At 36.9% G+C, this 21,084-nt stretch overlaps 2 protein-coding genes and 1 long non-coding RNA gene across 3 annotated transcripts; all 3 read right to left on the bottom strand.

Moving 5' to 3' along the window:
- Positions 1-1,658: 1,658 nt before the first annotated feature.
- On the bottom strand, positions 1,659-2,725 carry LOC121260343. The gene is made up of 2 exons (XR_005939692.1): positions 2,447-2,725; positions 1,659-2,343 (listed from the first exon to the last, which is right to left on the bottom strand). It is a non-coding gene; the product is annotated as an uncharacterized LOC121260343 (long non-coding RNA).
- A 7,141-nt stretch (positions 2,726-9,866) lies between these two features.
- On the bottom strand, positions 9,867-11,497 carry LOC121259167 (peroxidase 9). Its single transcript, XM_041160667.1, has 4 exons — positions 11,191-11,497; positions 10,899-11,090; positions 10,628-10,793; positions 9,867-10,542 (listed from the first exon to the last, which is right to left on the bottom strand). Exons 1-4 carry the CDS (start codon positions 11,446-11,448, stop codon positions 10,130-10,132), a joined length of 1,029 nt encoding a protein of 342 aa, XP_041016601.1. The 5' UTR covers positions 11,449-11,497; the 3' UTR covers positions 9,867-10,129.
- Positions 11,498-13,756: 2,259 nt separating this feature from the next.
- On the bottom strand, positions 13,757-18,569 carry LOC121259092 (BEL1-like homeodomain protein 7). The gene is given in 6 exon segments (XM_041160584.1): positions 13,757-14,643; positions 14,896-14,956; positions 15,052-15,428; positions 15,999-16,336; positions 16,339-16,919; positions 18,169-18,569. Coding segments are annotated over 5 exon segments (1,959 nt in total). The 5' UTR covers positions 16,880-16,919; positions 18,169-18,569; the 3' UTR covers positions 13,757-14,001.
- Between the last annotated feature and the right edge of the window lie 2,515 nt (positions 18,570-21,084).

Genomic DNA, 21,084 nt, shown 5'->3' with positions numbered 1-21,084 from the left:
TTTTTTAAACGTATGGACTTGTAAGTTTCTATATGTAGACTTCGAACCTGCTTAGCACGTGAAAGAAGAGAGTGACTAGTTTCGTGGTTTTGGAATTTACAAGTTGGGCTTTGAAGAAATTCAAAAGGAAAACCCTTAACTCAAGCGATACTGTGTATCGAAGTGCACCGAAATGTTGACTTTGATTGATTTAATGAAACGAACCGTTTTAATTTTACTTGCATGAGCTGAAGGTTTGGGCGGGATATGAAGTTAACAAAAAGTTTGGACAAAACGCAAGGTACAGTGCCCTCTCTCTTCTCTACATTCTCTCTCTTCTCTGGTTTGAGCCCTTCGCGTGCGTGTCTTCTCTTTTCTCTAGTTTGAGCCCTTCCGCGTGCTTTCATTGCGCCTCTTTCCCGTGAACATGTATACTGGAAATCATTTGATTCTATGCTTCTTCACCTTGAACCAAGAAACCCAACATAGAACATGAGAGATAATATTCCAAATAATTAGAATTAAAAAAAATAAAGAAAATTATATAGAATTTGGTAAAGAGTGAAGTTGTCATGTTAACAAAACAGCGACATTTCGGTACTTTCAAGGACCAGCTTCTCTTAGTCCACAAGCAAGCCTCCAACAACACTTTTATCATTGAAATGGGGTACACTTGAAGTGGTTTCATCTACTAAAGGTTGCTGCGCCTAAATTGGTTGTCATAGTGAACAACAATATTGAATAAATTCTGCCTTTAACACAGCACTGGAATTTGTGAAGTCAAAGCTACAATACTTGGGAATTTGCTATGAAAAATCATAGCAAATTGACTAAGAAGGTCACTGAACAAGTAAGAATACTTGCCAAGGATGAAGACGAGGAACTAACTGATGTGATCCCACCGTATGACCAAGCAAAGGCACTTGGTAAAACAAACATTGATGTTGATCACATTGCTGCTGGGTTCTCATGTGGCAGCAAATGATTCTTTTTGATGTATGCTCACTAGAAAAGGCTTGAAAGACACTTGTACAACGAACGCAAATTGCAAGTGTTTGACTTTACTGACTTAAATGTGGTTTTCTTTGGAGTGTAAACCCATAAGCTGCCTTATACTCTTTATGTCAGTGGTATGAACTATGTAAAGTTTTTGAAGTATAAGAATTTCTTTTGGAACTTCAGCTGTTTTATTTTTGTCAATTCGGTATCTGGAACATGTGACTATTACTTGATAAACTATTTGTAATTTAATTTATATTTGATTGAAAGTGAAAGGATTATTGAGTTTTGTCATTGTTGAATATGATAGACTCGCAAGTTAACTAACATTGTGGATTCTCTTGCAGGCGGTTTGATATAACTCAAATTCCTTATGTCTATGATTCGTGCTAGTAAGTCATCTGTTTCAAATCCATATTGGATCCAAGTAGTAAGAAAGCATGACATCAAATGGAAATATTATCGTTTATTATTGTTAACTTTGTTTACTTCTTTATTCCTTAATCTCATTCATTTTGCCTTACCACCCCCCTTTAAAATCCCCCCCAAACATCACTTGGGTTTGTTTGTAAGAGTGAATCTGTGCAACATCCAAGACAATTGAAGTAATCGATAATAAATGAACTGCCATAAACTTGGGAGGAAGAAAATGTATTCTACTGACGCAGGCAAGTTGGGAGGAAGAAAATGTATTCTGGAAATGTTCTATTTTCATTGTATAATATGAATTTGCAAAAGAGTATTTATAGACATCTAGAGCCATAACAGAATTGGCATGCGCATAGTGTCAAGCAGCTGATGTGCGCTGTTGTACAATTGGTATGGTAGAGTGAGTTAGAATATTTCCTAAGCACTATAATACAACCAATCAAAAACAATACAGCACAGGCACAAAGGGGTCTTCAAGTCTGCTCTATGTGACTCCAGAATCTTCTGGACAGTTGGATAAAATGGTGGAGCCTTGCTTAGCCATCGTTGTACTGGAGGAAGAAGTGATCTGTTCAATAGACCCAAGTCAACGAAACCAAGACCACATTAGAGGGAACCAGGCTCCAGCCATTGAGGTCATCTCCACGCACGACAACCACCTCCAAAACTTGGCCAGCTGCACCGTGAAACACTAAGCCGCTGTCTGCTAGCTGAACGTCTTCTCCACCATAGAAGCCCAGCCCCGTCGCACTGCCACCCAAGCGAGCCAGTCCATACCACTTCCAAAGCCCCTGTCGTGTGTAATTTGAACAAGTAACAACACACACCTCTCTCCACTGTACACGGCCAAGGAAGCCTCCACGTCCAACCAAAAACCAGCCCCAAGCCGTCGCTGACTTCACCGTAAACCATGGAAAAGATTGCACTGAAAATCACCTAGCAAAGAATTGATGAGGAATATTGAAACTGAAACACAAGAAGACATATGTAAACATGACAAGAGGAATATTGAAGAGAAATATGCCGAATGAAACCTTACAAAAAAGATTAGAAAAAGCTTACAGAAAATATAAACATGACGACGATTGCTCGTGATGGCCGTGAAATCCAAGGTCGAAGATTGTTGCGGTGGAGTGAGAATAGAGTCGACGGGTAGAGAAAATGTGGTTTGCCTCTCAAGTAAAGGAACTGAAAATGAAGATAGAAATTAAACATAGTAGGCTGATAATGCGTTGAGGATCAAGAGATTTGGAGGAAATGAATGCGGGCTGCATTGTTCTCCTTCCTCTGAAGATGATGTCCTTTACTCCCTGGGTTGTTTCTTCTCTTCTCTATTTTTTTTTATTATTATTTATAATATATCTGATAAAACTTTTCACGTAGACGATTGGTACACAATTGGTGCGCAGTGTCGCTTGCATCCAGAAGAACTAAATTCAAAATGGGCTTAAGTTGGGCCTAGAAATCACGCAAAGTTTCTGAGTGTCAATTGCCCTGCCCAATTAGGGCTTAATTTCTACTCTATTACGGGAGCTGATAGGTCACAAAAAATTTTTAATACGAAATTGGACTTTAATGTCACGCAAAGACATGTGGGCTTTTGTTGTTTGAGCTAAAAATGTAACAACATGACGCTTGAGATTATAAGAGATTAGAAATTGGACCCCACTACTCGGCCAGCCTCCATTGCCCAGGCCCTCGTCTGCCCCGTCCCCGTGTGGCGGTATGGGTCACCCTGTCTGCCAGATGTGGGAGGCGGGTGGCTCTGCCCGCATCTAGCACCCATAGCGAGGGCAGGGGCAGGATAGGGGAGACCCTCACCCCGCCCCCGCTTATATATATATATATATATATATATATATATATATATAAATCCAGTCATGCCTGGGTTTTTTTTACTTAATAACAAATGACGAAACGATTCTAGAAATCCCCCTCCCGGCGACTTAGCCCCTTCTCTGAATCTCTCTCTTTCTCTCTCTCTGAGTCTCACTCACTCTCTGCATCTCCGATTCTCCATCGTTTTCGAAGACTCCACTATGTCGTCGTCGTCGTTCCCACTACACCGCGACCTTCCGTCTACATCTCCCTCGTCAGAGATAAGAATCTTGGTTAAAGTTTTGATTTTTTGTTGATTTATGAAATGGAGATTGGAAGGATGAGGTTTAATTAGAGATGGAGGATAGGATTGTGTTTGTAAATTGTGTGTTGTGGAGACTTGACTGCGCATGTGTTTTAATGATTGATGAACTGATATGTGTGAATATGTTCTGTGATTTTGATTTTTGTGCGTTTGTAATGTGTTTTGAATCTTGATGATTGAATACATGATAGCGAATTAGTGATAGGATCTAAAATCCTAAATTAATTTAGGGTTCCAATCCGAAATAATTTAGCTTGATGTTCTTATGGCTTCCAAATAGAAATAACACTTGATTTCTATAAACATGTCTAGATGCATTATGTTTTCAAACTTCGCAACCTTATAAAATTGGCAATAAGACTTATCTGAACAATCAGTGTGTGTACACTCATTAGGATCATACTTAGTATACCCCCTTAACGTTACATCCCCACTACTCTCATCTGTCATTTTTTTAAATCCAATTTCTAGCCTAGATTGGCTCTTCTCTTATAATGATCTTAATATTGGACTTTTTTTACATTATTTTTCTAAGTGTACCTTTAATTGTGAGGTACCATGTTTTCTATAGTAACATCTATAAATTTTTTCACAGTGGTTACACTTGACTTGGGGTGGGGCAAGTTTCCATAGAGCTATGTGTTGGACCAAGAATAGGAATAGAAGTAGGAGTAGAAGTATGGGTATGGGCACCCTGGGTCTCGAAAGGAGACCTCGCATTAAAAAAATATTATTTTTCTAAAAAAGAAAAGTTGATGGGTCAATTGGCAACTCAATTTGTTTTCCTCACCATTGATACTTGGACATCAGTCCAAAATTTTAATTATATGTCTTTAACTGTGCATTTTGTTGATGGTGATTGGACATTGCACAAAAAAATTATAAAATTTTGTTAAATTACCGATCATAAGGGCGAGACGATTGGGAAGGCCTTGGAGGCCGCAATAAAAGAGTGGGGGTTGACATGAGTTGTTACAGTTACAATTGATAATACCTCATCTAACAATATCACATTGGGACATCTTAAAATCTATCTTTGAAAGACAAATAAGATAATCATAGGTGGTGAGTGTCTACATGTGAGATGTGCAGCACATATTTTGAATCTTATTGTCATTGATGATTTGAAGGATCTTCATGACTCGATTGCTTGGATTAGGACTGTTGTGAGATGGGTAAGATCTTCTCCTTCAAGATTGGAGAAATTCAAAATTGCTGCAAGGTTTGCGAGCTTAACATCCAAGAAGGGCATTTTATACTGATATGCCTACACACTGGGACTCAACATTTTTTATATTGGAGGCGACCCAAGAATATAAGTTGGCATTTGCATTATTGGGTAATGAAGACATCCAATATGTAAAATATTTTGATGATCACGAGAGATTGATGATTGGGAAGTTGTATCTATTTTCGTAAATTTTTTGAGGTTTTTCTATGAGGTCACCACGACACTATCTGACACTTTGTACCCTACATCCTATCAATTATGTCAGCAAATATGTAGGGTAAAAGAAGAATTAAATGACATAGTAGCGGGTGCTCACATTAGGCTGTGGGAGATGACATTGATCATAAGGTCGAAGTACGACAAGTATTGGGGAGATTTCACTAGTGCTAATATTTTGTTATATGTAGTGATTGTCTTTGACCCTCAGTTTAAGGTGGATGACATGATATTTGGATTGAGAATTGCGTACGGGGCAAGCATGGGCGGAGCATATTGCAACAAGGGTTAGGGAAACCCTTGATAGATTATTTTATGAGTTTACCGTTTTGCAGAGTAGTAATATTGCGGCACCTACACCTACTCTCACTAGTTCCAGAAGTCGAGGTTGGAAAAAGACGTAGATTGGACTGGGGTGAGAGGTTGGAGCAGACCCTCTTCGTCCGGAGTTCTACAGAGGCTCAGCCAGAGATAGACAGATACTTGGCAGCGGAGCTTCAACAATTTTCAGGAGAGTTTGATATATTCAGTTTTTGGAAAATAAATGTCGTGAAGTATCCCGTCCTTGGAGAGAAAGCCCACAGTCTTTTGGTCATCCTTATTAGCACCGTAGCCTCAGAGTCGGCCTTTATCACCGAAGGGCGCGTATTGAATTCATTAGCTTCTACCACTATAGAGACTTTGATTTGCATGCAGAATTGGATCATAGGGATTTCAATTCATATTTTGGATGTTCTTAACTATGAGGAGGCTGACTCGGGGAAAAGGGTGGTGATTAGCCTGGATCTAGTAATCGTGGGACTTGAATTTCATTTTCTTATTTTAATTTATTTATTTTCATTTAATCGATATTAATTTCAAATTTAATTGTTATAGTGATACATGAGACGGCGTCTACGGCTACCTCTGATGCAGTATGACTTTGTGTGTATTGGACCCACCATTGCCATAGTTTGCATAATTTGTCCCTTAATTATTTTTTGCATTTATAATTTTATATAATATTTTAGTATCTAAATATTTTGCTTGTATATTTTTTAGCTTTTATGTTCTCAATATATATATGTCGAATCCTAATCCTAAGGACTCAATGATCTATTCTCATCTTCATCCCAATGACCCAATCTCATCTTGGTTAGTACTTTTAATATTTTGTATTTTAAATTTTTGTTTCATGTTTATAACTTTATAATTATAATTTGTTTTATTTTTTAACTTATTAATATTACAAGTTTTATAATTTTTATGATCTCGATTCTCAATCTCACAATAGTTGACACAACTCAGTCTCAGTGAACTCACCGTCACTCCAAATTGATCAAATTTGAAATGTTATGATTTTGTTAATTTACAATTAATTGTAATGTTGTTATAATAGTTAATTGTACAATCTGAAATATTTATTATTTTTAGATGAGTTTGTACTATTGTAATAGTTTATTAGTTCTCTTAATTTGACTAATTGTAAATTGTAATAGTTTAGTGTGTTAGTGATGATTATTAGTTAATACTTAATAGTATTAGTTGAAACTTAATATATAGTTAATAGTTATATCTAAATAATTTATTTTTTAAATATATTTATTATTTTAGTTAAATTATGGGTCTAAAATAGCCCAAAAATAGATTCTGGACCATTTTGGGCCCAGATAATTGAACTGGGCCAAAGGCCCAATAGGGTGCGGGGGATGGAGGTCCACCCCTGCACCCTGGGCAACGGATGGGGTACCCCGCCCTCGCATGGACAGGGGGAGGGCGGGAAAGGGGTGGGTAGCACCCCTACTGCTTAACATGTACGACTGATTGTACTCTTAATATAATTACATTTTTGTAAATATTTTTTAAATATTTTTAAACATTTAATATATATATATATATATATACATACATACACACACAAATACATTAGTAGTAATTTGTTTAAACATTTAAGAAAATAAATTAAAATACACAAGCGATTAAATCCAGAGAACAAAACTAAAGGTAAACTAACATTTTCCTTAAAATTTCTATGAAATTCTATAACGTTAATATTTTTTCTATAATTTAGATAAATATGCACCAAGCATTTATAACCATCGTATTTAATGGTGGGATCCATTTTGCCCACAAATATCATTTAAGCCTAGTTTAGATATAGAAATCATTTTATATTATCTCATTATTATAATTTTTTTAATTTTTCACGTAAAATATAATAAATAATTTAACTTTTTCAAATTCTAAAATAGTAATAATATTAAAAAATAATATTATAAAAATATCTTATTTAACTAATCTCATCTCATTTCATTATCCAAATGAGCCAAGATGTTGTGTAATTCACAAAATGTGTCTATCTTTTCATAAACCATAGAAATTATTTGAGTTAAAAAATTGTAAAAAATCAGGTCCCCGTTTGGATTGAAAAATCATCTCAACTTATCTCATCTTATCTCATCATTACAATTTTTTCAAATTTTCACACAAAATACAATAAACAATTTAATTTTTTCAAATCTCAATTCAACTTTTTCAAATTCTAAAATAATAATAATATTAAAAAATAATATTATAATAATATTTTATTTAATTTTTAACTTTTATCTAAAATCATCTCATCTCATCTCATCTCATCTTACTATTCCAATTGGGGCTTAATGTTGACACTTGATGTGACATCCTTAAATTGTTGGTCTCTTGTAAGTCAAACCACAAAGTGAATTATTTGATAACAAGGCACAAGACATAATAGGAGTAGTTAAAGATGATGAATTTTATGCATCAGTTACTATTTATTTTCACACTCCACACTTATAATTTTTTTTTCATAAAGTGTGGAGGTATTTTTTATAGAATGTAGGCAGGGGCGGAACTAAGATTTGGTATGTGGGGAGGCGATTAACAAAGTGTCGTATGTATAGGTGAACAGTAACCGACATTTAAGGTAGAAAAGTGTGTCACCGACATTTAACATTAACCATATAGGATTGTTATCTAAGGATAAATTAAATTATTAAAGCCACCTATCTAAACCTCTCACTTGAATTCTATCTGACTCAAGTGAACAATACAAATTAAGATAGCAATAGTCTTGTGAGATTTTGAAGTAAATGATAAAAATTAAGTAACCAAATATAAACATTTTTGTTGAATCTAAAATTGAATATTGTAAAGTCTCTATAATATAAATAGAAATAGCTATATGAGATTTGTTGCATTCACTCATAATTGTTAACTCGATGGTAGTATATATGTACTTACTAACAAAACTAATCCAAACACGCTAGCTAGTGGAAGACTTAAAAGGAAAAGTGTAAATAAATAGGAAAAATGAGGTTGTAAATTTACCAAATAACTTATAAAAATAGATGAAGATATTTTCTTGCCTCTTATGAGATGTAAAAAAAAAAATGAGAATATGAGATTTTATTAATGACAAAAAATAGGTGTAAGTATAAAAAAATTACTAAAAAAATAAAAGAAACCTAGACAACTAAGTACTAAATGAGATTTTTTAAAATGTTTTGGGGGGATAAATTATCTTTATTTTAGGATATCTTTAAAAAAATCATATATTAAAGCATGTTTTTGAAAATTTTTGGGAGGCAATCAATGTATGTCTGCCCTTGAATGTAAGATGTATGGTAGTAAATAGTAATTGGTGGATATAATTTTGAGAAAACCTTCCTGCAGGTGACCGACAACCCTTATTTATCGGAGGTCATTCAAAACTTGCCACATGGGCGGTGCATGAAAGAACTGATGAGGCGCATTAGACTGAAACCCCTCCCTCCCTCTGAAGCCAAAAGACTCTCCGTCCCCCTCTCTGCTCTCTCACACTCGATCCCCCTCTCTCTGCTCTCCCTCCCTTTCTGAATCTTCAAGACTCCCTCTCTCTCACCAAAATATTCCTATACACTTATATTTGTTTTTTTTTCATTCCATATCTTGAAAAGCAGTCGGGAGAAAAATCACAATTTTGTTTTCATTTCCCAGATTTTCTCAGCAACCAAACAAGGCTAAGACTGAACTTAGGGGTCCCCCATGCATCAGCAATGAACAGAGGCAAAACCAGATTTTTCTGCAAATAAACAGAGGCAAACCAGATATTTCCCCCCTTTCATTTCATTTGTTTTTCATCTCCCACTTGTAGATGCAAGAAATCTTTGGTTTTTGTGAGTTTTCTTGAATTTGATTATCTATGTTTGCTTTGAAGTCTTAAAAATTTATGTACATTTGGAAGTTGTTTCTTGAAGATTTTGAGGCCAAATCAGTAAAAATCAAAGAGCTCTATGACCTCCTCTAGGTCCATCGATGGCGGCTATGAAGAAAAAATTATTTGATTTTGCCTCTGTTCATTTGCAAAGAAATGAAAAAGGGAAGAGCCATAACATCACTATGAAGCATTTGAATATATTCATTGTTCGATTGAGATTCTGAACCTTTTCATCTTAGGTTTTTTGTGAGAGAGAGAGAGAGAGAGAGAGAGAGAGAGAGATTATGAAGATCGGTTTAGGCCCTTTAGGGTTTCAGTTTATCTTCAAATGAGAGAGAGAGAGAGATCGAGTACACAGAGAGAGGGAGACGAAGGAGAGGGGTTTTCGGTCTGGTCTAGAGAGAGACGAAGGGGAAGGGATTTTTGTGATCCCCTACTATACGCCCTACCTAGTTTACAAAGGAATAGCCACGTGGCGGCTTTTAATTGGTTTTCGATAAAAGAGGTATTTAGGTGACACCGGTTCGAAGGGGATCTGTATAATTTTTGTTTAAAAGACCAAAGAAGCTTTTGGAGTGGTCCCGCGGTGGTGAGGTGGAATTCGTGAGTAATTTGTCATTTTGTGAGATTGTGCGTAGGAAAATTGATGGTAAGAGAGTCGTGAATCTTAATTCACACATAACTTAGCACTTATGTTCTTAATATTTCTTCTCCTCAAAAGGGGAATATTCAATTTTATACTTGCTAACTTCCTTTCCATGTAAACTGTCCGCATGCATATAAGAAATTGCCAATTACCGTAAAACAAGCAGATGTATACATTACCTGCTCATTTTCAAGCATCACAGACACCATAGCTTTAACATAATCAGAGGTTAACACAACAGGAAAGCATAAATAAGCCAAACACTTTTAAATGGACAATTAGTTTTGCCTAATTAACTCGACGACAGTTCTTCCTCACTTCACCCTTGAAACCAGTGAGAGGGCTGATGTTTCCCATTTTAATCATGGAGTTAGCAAACTGGTTGAAGAACAGGTCCTCATCCTCTGCATATCTCTTCACCAATTCCATGGTGGTCCTAGGACTTCCAGTGAAAAGCACTTGATCCGAAGTGAGGAGCCCTTTTCCCCACAGGATGAGTTTGAAATATGTGTTGTCAAATCTTGCTGGGGAGGCAAAGTCCAGGGGAGAGATGTTATTGTCACCACCGGACCTAGGACAAACTGATTTCAGACCATAGTAGTAGGTTTTGTCCAGAGTCGCATCCGGTTGGTTGTTTCCATTTTGGTTGTACAGCCTCTGCTTGAATGTCGTACACCTTGCAACGCCAATTGTATGCCCCCCTGCAATTTGGGAAGATTATGTCTTAGGATGAACAGTTGTATTTGACTCCTGGGTAACAAAACTCCTCAATAAAACCAAGTTTACCAGAGAGTGCAACGAGGTCAACTTCATTAAGCCCTTGACGCTTGAAAAGTGTTGAAAGGTTTTGGAGAGTAGAGTTTGGTGGGGGAATGTTATTGTTCGAGGTGCTTAAGCTTGCTGTCTTTGAGTCCCTCCTTCCCAATGGGAGCTGCCAATTCGGTCCACCGCTCTGTTTCAACATACCCAGCAAACTCATAAAAAAAATGATTTAGAAGTACAAAGAAGTATGCCCATTATATTTTTAGTCTCAGTTCAAAGTTCAGATTTGGCTTACTAATACAGTGGAGCCACGAGCAGCAAGGGCGAGAATATCTGCACAAGAGACGGTCTGAGGACATGATTCTTCCAACTTAACCTTGATCTCATCAATGACTTCAAAACCTCTAATAGAATTCCTGTTTGGCAAAGATTTCTTTTCACTGACCACTGTGGAACTATCATCCAACAAAATAGATGCGTCACAACCCTGTAAAAGTAAAGTGAGTTGGTTGGATTTTCATTGAAAAGGGGAAAAGAAATCAACTTTCATTCTTGTACTTCAAACTGTTTGAAACTAATTCTAGAACCTGAACAAAGCAATCGTGGAAATGAAGCCTAAGCAAAGAAGCAGCCATCCTGGGCTCCTTGGCAATGGCCTTCTCTAACACAGACATGACAATGTCATTGGCTTGGGGGCATGAGAACTGATAGAATTCAGGGAACAATCGGAAAGACCCAAAACCATTTCCACCCCAGCCAACATTGAAGCCAGGGTGAGCAACAGAGAGGGTGGCTGAGAGGAAAGCTATTACCAAGAGACTAAGAGTAACTTTGAAGAATTCCATTGATGACTAGTAGTATAACTGCAGCAAGTTTGAGAGAATGTGTGGCATTGGCTTGCATATATATATAGAGCTTAAGGGATTAAATCAACCACTCTCGTTACCAAATCTTCTCAGTTCTCACCTAATATGTAAAGAGAGATGACCAAGTCTAACCCGTATAGTCACCTCTTTCTGGCACAAGAGTGGCGTGTGTATGAAACAGAAAATGGATTTGGTTTTGACATTGTTTCTGGGGTTACCTGCTCCAAGTATAAACTTGGATAGATCTGCAGAAATCTGCCTTCTGCATTTTTATATCCATTGTGAAATATTCTCTTATCTACCTCCATAATTTAAACGAACACCATGCTAACTACTCAACACAATGCTAACGTCGGGACTTCACAATGAACTTTTTTTTTAACAATGTTCTTGCCACGTACTCTGAGATGTTGAACTTTTTTTTTTTTTTTTTTTTTTGAATAATGTTAATATTTTTTATTTTTCTGAATTTAAATAAAGTGGCTAAGGTGAGATTTTAATACCTCGTAACAGATAATGATTGGTTGACACGTGAAAATCTCGCCATTAATATATCTAACAGGAGCGTGATGGAGAGAGCAAACTATAACAAATCTCAAATCCTAGGGTTCGAATACTAAATTGAAAAACTCATGGAGTTTTTTTGCAAACGCGTAAAATCTTGAACTGGTTTTGAATCTCATCCTTACTATAATTATATAAGTGAAACGCCACCGTTTTTTTTAACTAATAGGTACAGTACAACAACACACATACTCATGCATTGGATTATATCTTATTAATTGAATAGATAAACGCTCAATTTGATGCCATTCAAAAATGTCATCTATGGAATAAATAATTATTACTGAACAAAATCCACCATTTATTGCTTCTTATTCAAGAGCAGTTTCCGTTAATTCATTCATCGAATAGCATAAGGACTTATGCTATTTATTCTATTGTCGACTCAATTTAAGTACTTCTTTACCACCTTCTTTTGTCTATAGATTATCGAATACGATTTTGTATAATTTTTTGTCCCAAACATTTTATAATTTGAAAATAAATAAATACAATACGTGGATTTTACAATATTTAATACTAGAGCTCACTGACAATATTTAATACTACGTAATCATCCATATATATTGTGAACAATAAGAGAAAAAGTAAAACAAAACCAAATCAATCACATAATATTTATGTAACTCGACAATATGTTTACGTCCATAGAGTTGGAAAATATTTTATTTTCTTAAAAGTCAAATACACAATATAGCAATACAATATATATATATATATGGTAAAACCCTAATTAGGGTTATTAGCAAGCTAACCCTTATTGAAGATCTACATTCCAGGACTCAAGTCTCATTGAAAATCTACTAAAAAATTGTAATAAATTCTTATCTAATCGGATCATCAAATCGAGTCGCCACAAAAATAAGAAAAATCTACACAATTTTTTACTATTCACGCAACCTTTACACACCATATTTTTTTTAATTTTAATTTTTTTTCTTTTATCAAATATTTAATATATGAATAATAAATAGAAGAATTAAATTAGTTTAAAAAGAATAAACTCAAAAAAAAAATTAAAAAGAATTTTAAAAATTTTAAAAAAAATATAATGTAGAAAATTGAGAAGTTGTGTAGCATTACTCCAAAAATAAATCAGCTTCACAAAACAAGCCCAACGATATGCTGAATGCTTCTCTCTCCAACCTACAAAAGTGCTTTAAGTAAAATAAATAAAGAAAGAAAATTGTAAAGAACCCCCCGTCCTATTTTCTTAGCCTTGCTCGAATTGCAAGCAAACAGGCTTATCTTCTAATTTAAGCAGCATTTCCGCTCCTTCAACATGTATAACGTGTTATCCAAGACAAAACAATACAAAAACACTAGGGCAATCAATTGTGTTGTGTTGGCCTCGGTCATTCAAATTTGGATCAATTTTGAGTTATTCCGAACCCACCATAAATAACTAAACGGGTCAAACACCTCATTCCGAACCCAACAAAATTATTTTATTGGTTGATGGGTTGACCCGACACAACCTATTTGACCCATTTATATATTCCGAACCTCAGGTTGGGTCAACCCGACGTGTCTTGTTTGGCCCGTTAGCTCCAACTTTGCACGATTAATGGTTTGCAATATAACTGCCAGGTTTAGGTTTAACTGCATTGCTTGCATAGAGAGCAAATCCAAAAACCAAATTGATCTACTGATCGTCTATTCGAGTCACACAAATCACAAGACAGCTAATTATTATACAACATTTGGTTGAAAGAAATGATAAATCAATGTCAAACTTGGGAATAGTTTTACAAGATTACTTATTCAACAAAATGCACAAAAATATCTATGCGTCTGATCTATTAAAATGTGTAATATCGTACCCATATCTACACGTATATTTGTATCTTCAAACAATAAGCAAGTAGGATGAACAATGCCAGAGTAACATCACAGGGCATTCTATTTCTGAAGAAGATTGATTTTAGCCAATAAAGCAATAGGAAATCCTTGTTTCAGACTACAAAATCATAATACCAGGTGGGAATTGTGAAACCTGTGATGTTGTTTCCCCGGATCCAGGCACTGAATATCTAATGAGTCAGGCTCTGCAGAAGAAGTTATTGTGTCATTACCTCTTAAATCAGTGCCACCAGAAATGGGAAATCCATCACGTTCACAATGCCGCAATTCCAATGCAAGTGAAACCTGGCTGCCATCTATAAAACTACCCAACTCTAACATATCAAACGTGGCAGCAGAAGCCACAAGACTCCCACCACCAACTTGGCGGTGTGGGATAGTCTCATCTGGATAAAGGCTATGGTCATCCACGTTAGGTCTTTGGTCACCCAATACTCTTACCGTTCCTGACCCTGAAATATTGTCTTTGTCAGCACTACTACCAAATCCAGGTCTTGCCGTTTCCCCATTAACATTTGATTCATGGGCTTGCCCGGGATGGACAGCATCATCAGTTGTGGGTATCACAGTGTCTTGCAACTCTTCTCTCCTTTCCTCAAACTCCCCTGAATGATCCCTAGGTGCTTTCGATGCATTCTCTGGTGAAGATTGGGAGTTCAACTCTGATTCCCCAAACTCTTCTTTGTAAATCTCCTCAACCATGGGCTTCCAAAGACGGACCCGTGCATTAATAAACCAGTTTGCAACCTGAACGGTACACAAGATTAATGATGATGCCACATGAGCAGAAGCATGGCTTGCATGAGTTTCTGATAATTTTTTAGCAAAATTAAGGCACTCATTAACGAGGAAAATTTATGGGCTAGAGGATATCCACAGTTCAAAAGGCCCCAACATGAATTCTAGGTGAGGAACAACGTTTAGCTGTTCAACATATTGACTCATTTGGGTCCCGGTACCACGAATGCATATTGAGAAGCCATTTTAGAATCATCTTACCTGATTTCGGGTCAATCCCGTTTCCTTTGCGAGCATAATTTTCTCCGAGTCCTTTGGGTAACTGGTAAAATAAGGAACGAATTAGTAAATTAGAAGTTCACAGTAGAATAGCAAGTACAATCGAGAATTGTGGAAATTACAGGTTGAGGGGCATACGGATGAAGGAAGTGCTCAAATAACCAGGCACGGAGAATTGAAACGGCAGTCTCAGGAAGCCCTCTTTGAGGCCTCCAAGCATGTCGCATCACACCGAACTGTTGAAGAGCGCTATGTTGCTTGAGCTGCTGATCTACATAGCGGAGACGAGGTATCCCTCCTCCTTGACCATATGGTGAAGTATCTTGCTCCCCAAGGCTTCTCTGAGTAACTTGAATCTGGCTGGTGATTGCATCACGCAAACAGCGGAAGTGGCGGGAAATTGTTTGGAGTGCAAGAGCAGTGTATGGTTCAGCTGCCCCACACCCTGCTACCATGTCAAAAGATGACACTACAATTTGCATCTGATCGTAATATTGTTTGTATCTTCTATCAACCTACACAGGAGCAAAATCATTTCTGATCATAACGTTTTAATTATAGAATTTCCCGCCGGCGCTCGGGGGGGGGGGGTTGGGGGGTAGAAACATATTATAGAAGAGAAGCCATGTTCATTAACATCAAATTCGACCTAAAATATCCATGCCATTCACAACCCTTATTTACGCCTCAGCACACGTCTCTGAGTGCCAGCCACAGCTTGAAGCACTAGCCTCCACTTCCTTCAGAACTTTTTCAACATGCTCTCATTTTTTATCTTGAACTTTCAAAGTCTCCAACTAAAAAACCTGAATTTGGCACTCTAAACTGATAACAGCATTCTCTCAACTAACCAATGCGATCCCTACTTTAGGAGCACAAGTGCTACCAGTTACTGTATCATGCATACAGCCGAATTGGCAGGAAATTATTGTGTGGGTACATAGAAAGTGTGAGGGAAGAATATGTCATGGTCCAAAGGATCTTCTACATGGATAAATAGAGAAGCAATTCAAACTACATATACAAATTAAAAATAAATGGAAAATGATGTGTAACTAGAAAAAGTATGAATGTAGTAGGAGTACCTCGTCCACCATGGACAAAAGTGTTTTCTTCTTATTATGCAAATCCTGTCGTTGTGCAGGTGAAAGCTCGCAAAAGGAGTTGGTAGTTGAGTCGCCAGGGTCTGAAGACATCTGCACAGATTGAGAATTTGATCTCCCATCTTTCTCTTTTGAGCCATCCAAACCAATGCCAGGGATGTTTTGATGTTTGTTCAATCTATGTTGCTTCAAAGCATTCCAGAGATTAGCCACTTCATCAAGCAATTGTTGTGCTGCCTTGAGATACTTTGAGTTTAACAATGTGATTGCGAAACCTAATGGTTCATAAAGATATCGATTAGATAGCGCCTCTTTGGAGTCACCAAGGAATGAGGATTGCACAATGTCTCTGTTCTGGTATGATTCTGGTTGGCTCCAGAAAAACTAGAGAGCAAACATTCTGCAATTATCAACTCCTCAAATTGGTTGTTCTCATCACTTTTACAAGATATTTCCCCTTTTCTTGAGAATGGGGGACTAGTACTCAAGAATGAAGACAAACCTGGGTTTGGATACTGGCCATTGAGTAAAGCTACAGATGCAGATGGCATTCCTGTACCAAGGCTAAGAGCTAATCCCTGACACTGAATATTTTGTTCACCGTCTGGAAATCCCAGCTGTGTCCTCGGAGTCGGGATCACCTGAGAATCTCCAGTAACAGAGTTTCCATGGGGAACAGGGGATAGAGTACTCACAGACAAGATGTCTGAGTAGGACACAGAAGAAGCTTGGTTCAGATACATCATTATGTTGCTGCTAGGATGGAAAGGCGGTTCAGAATTTGAATCAAATTTCTGATCCCCAGGATATGGAGTCAGCAAGACATCTCTTTGATTGTTTGGACTCGGGAAATAGGTAGCCATATTTTGCTTCTTTCGATTCAGAAAATTTCAGTTGAGTATCCTGAGATGAAAGAGAAAACATTACCAGTGCCCTTTGCAATTTGGGCAACCAACAAGTTTTTAACAGGAAAAAGGAAAATCCCTTCCGGCTCTTGAAAAAAACTACAAAATCCCAGTATGGAGTCCTGTGCTGGAACAAAATAATTGCCCAACACTTTCAAACTTCATAAGGCATAAACACTGTAGTAGATTCATGCTGTTGAGACAACCTCAAACAACTCTCAGATAAGCATGCAAGAGTCCGATATGCTCCAGCAAACACACCAAGGAAGCCACGTTTATCAAACTCTAATACATGCCATGCCAGAACAAAGGCATAGATGAATCATTAAATTTATGGCTAGCTATTATCAGGAAAATAAGGGAAAACCCAACAGTGAGGGAGGCACTCCTAAATTATAGAGAAACAACTATGATCCCCAAACCACAAATTTGAATGACACGCTGTATAATACCCAAGCTCCCAAATATCATCGTAATGGTGGCTAAAGAATATAACGTCCGAGGAACAAACAATCTAGGTGCTTTAAATATGTGAGTTCGGAAGGAACTTCAAATTATAGTTCTTTGTAAGTGGCGAGCATCATCCCTCACCCCCAAGTATTTTCTCAGGAAAACGTTCACTATGAACATCATCGCTTTGTTTATGTGATAACCAAACTACATTGACTGAAAAAATATATATCAAGCAATCAAAAGCACGACACCATGATACTAAAAATATCTGCACTCCAGGTACAAAGAAACCAGAATTACCAGATAACAAAAGTTTATCCAGAAAAATAATAACCGATCTAGTGAAGAGATCCTATGCAAAATCTCATACCCATTTAACTTTTTTTTTCTGATGAACACCTCGGCTACCTCATTTATTCACACCTCAATACCAAAAATTAGAAACAACATAAAGAACCAAACATATATAAGCGCAGAGTAACTATAGCCGGAGTTCATACCCATGGATACAGACAACCGTGAACAAGAAGACATAAATCTTGTAAAAGCCCATAACCCAATACCAAAAGTTAAGCCAGGAGAACCAAAATCCAAAGCACCAAGAAGCACAGTTCTGACTATAAACACCTATAAAACGCTTCCATGACTTCTTTTCAAACTTCAAAGATCGTCATCATAAACATGATCATGTAGTTCATGCATCAGATTGTGCCACAAATAGCAATGCGTAATCATCGAAAACAGGGAAAAGGTAACCAAAAGAAGCATTGGGCTAAAAAAACGGAAACAATTACCAGAAAAGCATAGGAATTATGAATCTTTAGTGGGAAGCAAAAATATTTTGGAAGCCTCTGAAGCCAAAACTATAAGCGCAAATGGGTTGCGACAATCTTCCCCAAGCGGAGACAAATGCCAATCCGAAGAGATATATTCTAAACAAGGCCGCCCTCCTTATCATTGGAACAACGGCACCGAGTCAATAAAATGCATATCATGATATGTTAAACAAACATATAATACTTGAACGAACCACCATATTTTAATCAGGATTTGTGTTTAAAAAACTGTTCTTATATCTGTGTCAATCGTTCTGAGTTTCGTTTCTCACGTGTGACAAACACTGGGCGGCAAAAACACGCCAGAAAGTTGGAATGGCGGTGGTGGTTGTTTGCTTGGAGGGGTTCAAGCCCTAACCACCAGTTGGTGGACCTATAACCCTCCTTAAACCTGCTTTTAACGCATAATAGTACTCTCTCTCTCTCTCTCTCTCTCTCTCACTAAAAAAACTAATAGCGCTAAGCTTGTCTTCATAAATAATTTCTGAAAAATGCAACACAGTTTACGTTCACCGAATAAATGCTGTTTTTTAATACAACATGTTTTGTTTTTTAAAGTGTTCTATTTTTTCAAAAATTTAAAAGATAAAAAACATATATATATATTGAGACACCACCCCCCCCCCCCCCCCCAAAACAAGCTTAGGTTGGTCAACTTTAAACAGGGTTTTTCTTTTTTTTTAAATTATTAATATTAATAATATTATTATTCTATATATGGTAGCTTCGTATATATGCGGATGTTAGGCTGTGCATAAGCTAGCGGTAGATGAGAGTAACCAAATCAAATCACGGGTAGGCTAGCGCAGCATATATGCTTCATGGCTTCCAACTAATTTAGGTCTTCAGCACACGCTACGTCGGTTTTCCCTTTCTTTTCCTCTTCAAGATCTCACTTGTTTCCCTAGCTCCGCAAACTTTCTCAGCTCGTGGCGGTGATTCTGGCGAAGAAAGGGTCTACTTGAATACACGATTTGGTGAAGGAGCTCAACATAAAAGGAACTCTTTTTTGTTAAAAAAAAAAATAAAGTTGAATATTATTTGTAAGTGCTATACATCCTCCTTATTCCTCCATATCGCCTAATTGATAAAATTTAATTTATAAGTAAAAATTTATAATTAAATTATCTTATCACTTTAACAGCCATGTCATAAATTGGGTATCAGTAAAATATAAAAATGTATTTTCCACTTAAAATAGTTATATTACTATGACGTTTGTAGGTTTTGATAGTGAATTGAGAATTTTTTTTTTTTTTTTTTTAGATGAAAGTTTAAGATATTATTTTTTAATATTATTATTATTTTAAGATTTGAAAAAAGTTGAATTGTTTATTATATTTTAAATGAAAATTTAAAAAATTTATAATGATGAGATAAAATGAGATGAAAATTTTGTGTCTCATCTCACTTGTCAAACATGAATACCTTTGTGTGAACATGCGTGTATGCTCACTTGCACGACATTCAAAACATGTGATTAATTTGTTAGTTTTTTTATAATCTTTTTGCAATCACGTAGTAATATTATATTATTATCAGCGGCATTAAAATAGAGAGAGATAAAAGAGGTAAGATTCCTAAACAATTTTCTAGACAAACTCGGGTGCCGTTTGGATAGTGAGTTGAGATATATAGAGACACCTATTTCTCTCCATAAAATGCCTAATAGGAGGAGTGTGATAACTCCTTATAAAGATTATGATGACTTTGTTTCTAAGGCATATGGGATTTTGCAACACGGCCCCTCACGTGTGGGCCGGTATTTTCAGTATCATCATCGTGGGTAGGTCGCAAGAGCCTCCATCATCGGTCATATCTTAACATGGCTCTAATATCATATAGAGACACTCATTTCTCCTCATAAAAGGTCTAATAGGAGGAGTGAGATAACTCCTTATAAAGACCAAAATGAGTTTGATCCTAAGCCGTATAAGACTTCACAACAAGATGAGATGAATTTGTCACACATCTATAATAGTGACAGTAGAGGCCAGAGTTATAATGGGCTAAGATTGAGTATTATGAGTTTAGTAGTTGGACTAAGCCCGTGGGTTAAGTGTTGGCATGTGGCCATCTCTTTCATTTTCATGTTATTGTTGATTGAGTTATGATCCACTTCCTACGTTAATAGATATGTTAGGCTTATATTATTTTACTTTTATTTAAGGTGTTGGCCTTAGCCCATAAGTTAGTTAGGGGTCTGATATTATATGTAGCGAACGTCCCTCTTGTGAGGATAAGCAGAATCTGAATACAATTTTAATTTTCTTTTTTGTCCTCTTATTCTTCTTTGTTAGAGGTTGCTCCTCTCGAAATGAGCCATTTCATAGTGCATTTTTATCAAGCATCACCTATATTACAAAATGGTATCAGAGATCCCGATCTCTGTGTTACCATGGAAGAAATTTTTTTTATCATTTGACAAAATTAGGGTTGTAGATGAACCAGTTTGTTCGATAGCCCGCTCGTTAGTCTCCCGGTTAAATTCTAATCGAACTCGACTCATGTAATGTCAATGGGCGAGAGCAGGTTTAATCCCAAACTGCTTGGCAACTTACCTTCCCGTGAGGGCTAATAAGTGGGCAGGCGGCCCAACCTCACTCATGTGGGAGAGCGAGTTCAACCTATTTGCTGTCTGACAACTTACCCCACCCCCATCACCGCGAAGAGTGGACCGGCTTCTCAGTTGTCCGGCAAACTACATCCTAGGAGAACCAAAGGGCGGGCTTAGCCTAAGGCATTCAGACCCCTCCCCCGGTGGAAAGCGGTTTAGTCCATGGACTCCCCGACATCACTCTTGGGACGCCATCTTCAACAACTAAATGCCAAACAAGCAGCGCCTCACCGAGCTCCTCCTCCACTAAACAGAAT

This window comes from Juglans microcarpa x Juglans regia, chromosome 4D (genome assembly GCF_004785595.1).
Source record: "Juglans microcarpa x Juglans regia isolate MS1-56 chromosome 4D, Jm3101_v1.0, whole genome shotgun sequence".
Lineage (NCBI taxonomy): Eukaryota > Viridiplantae > Streptophyta > Magnoliopsida > Fagales > Juglandaceae > Juglans > Juglans microcarpa x Juglans regia.
The sequence above is the reverse complement of the archived record's forward strand: the minus strand, read 5'-3'. Positions and strand labels throughout refer to the sequence as shown.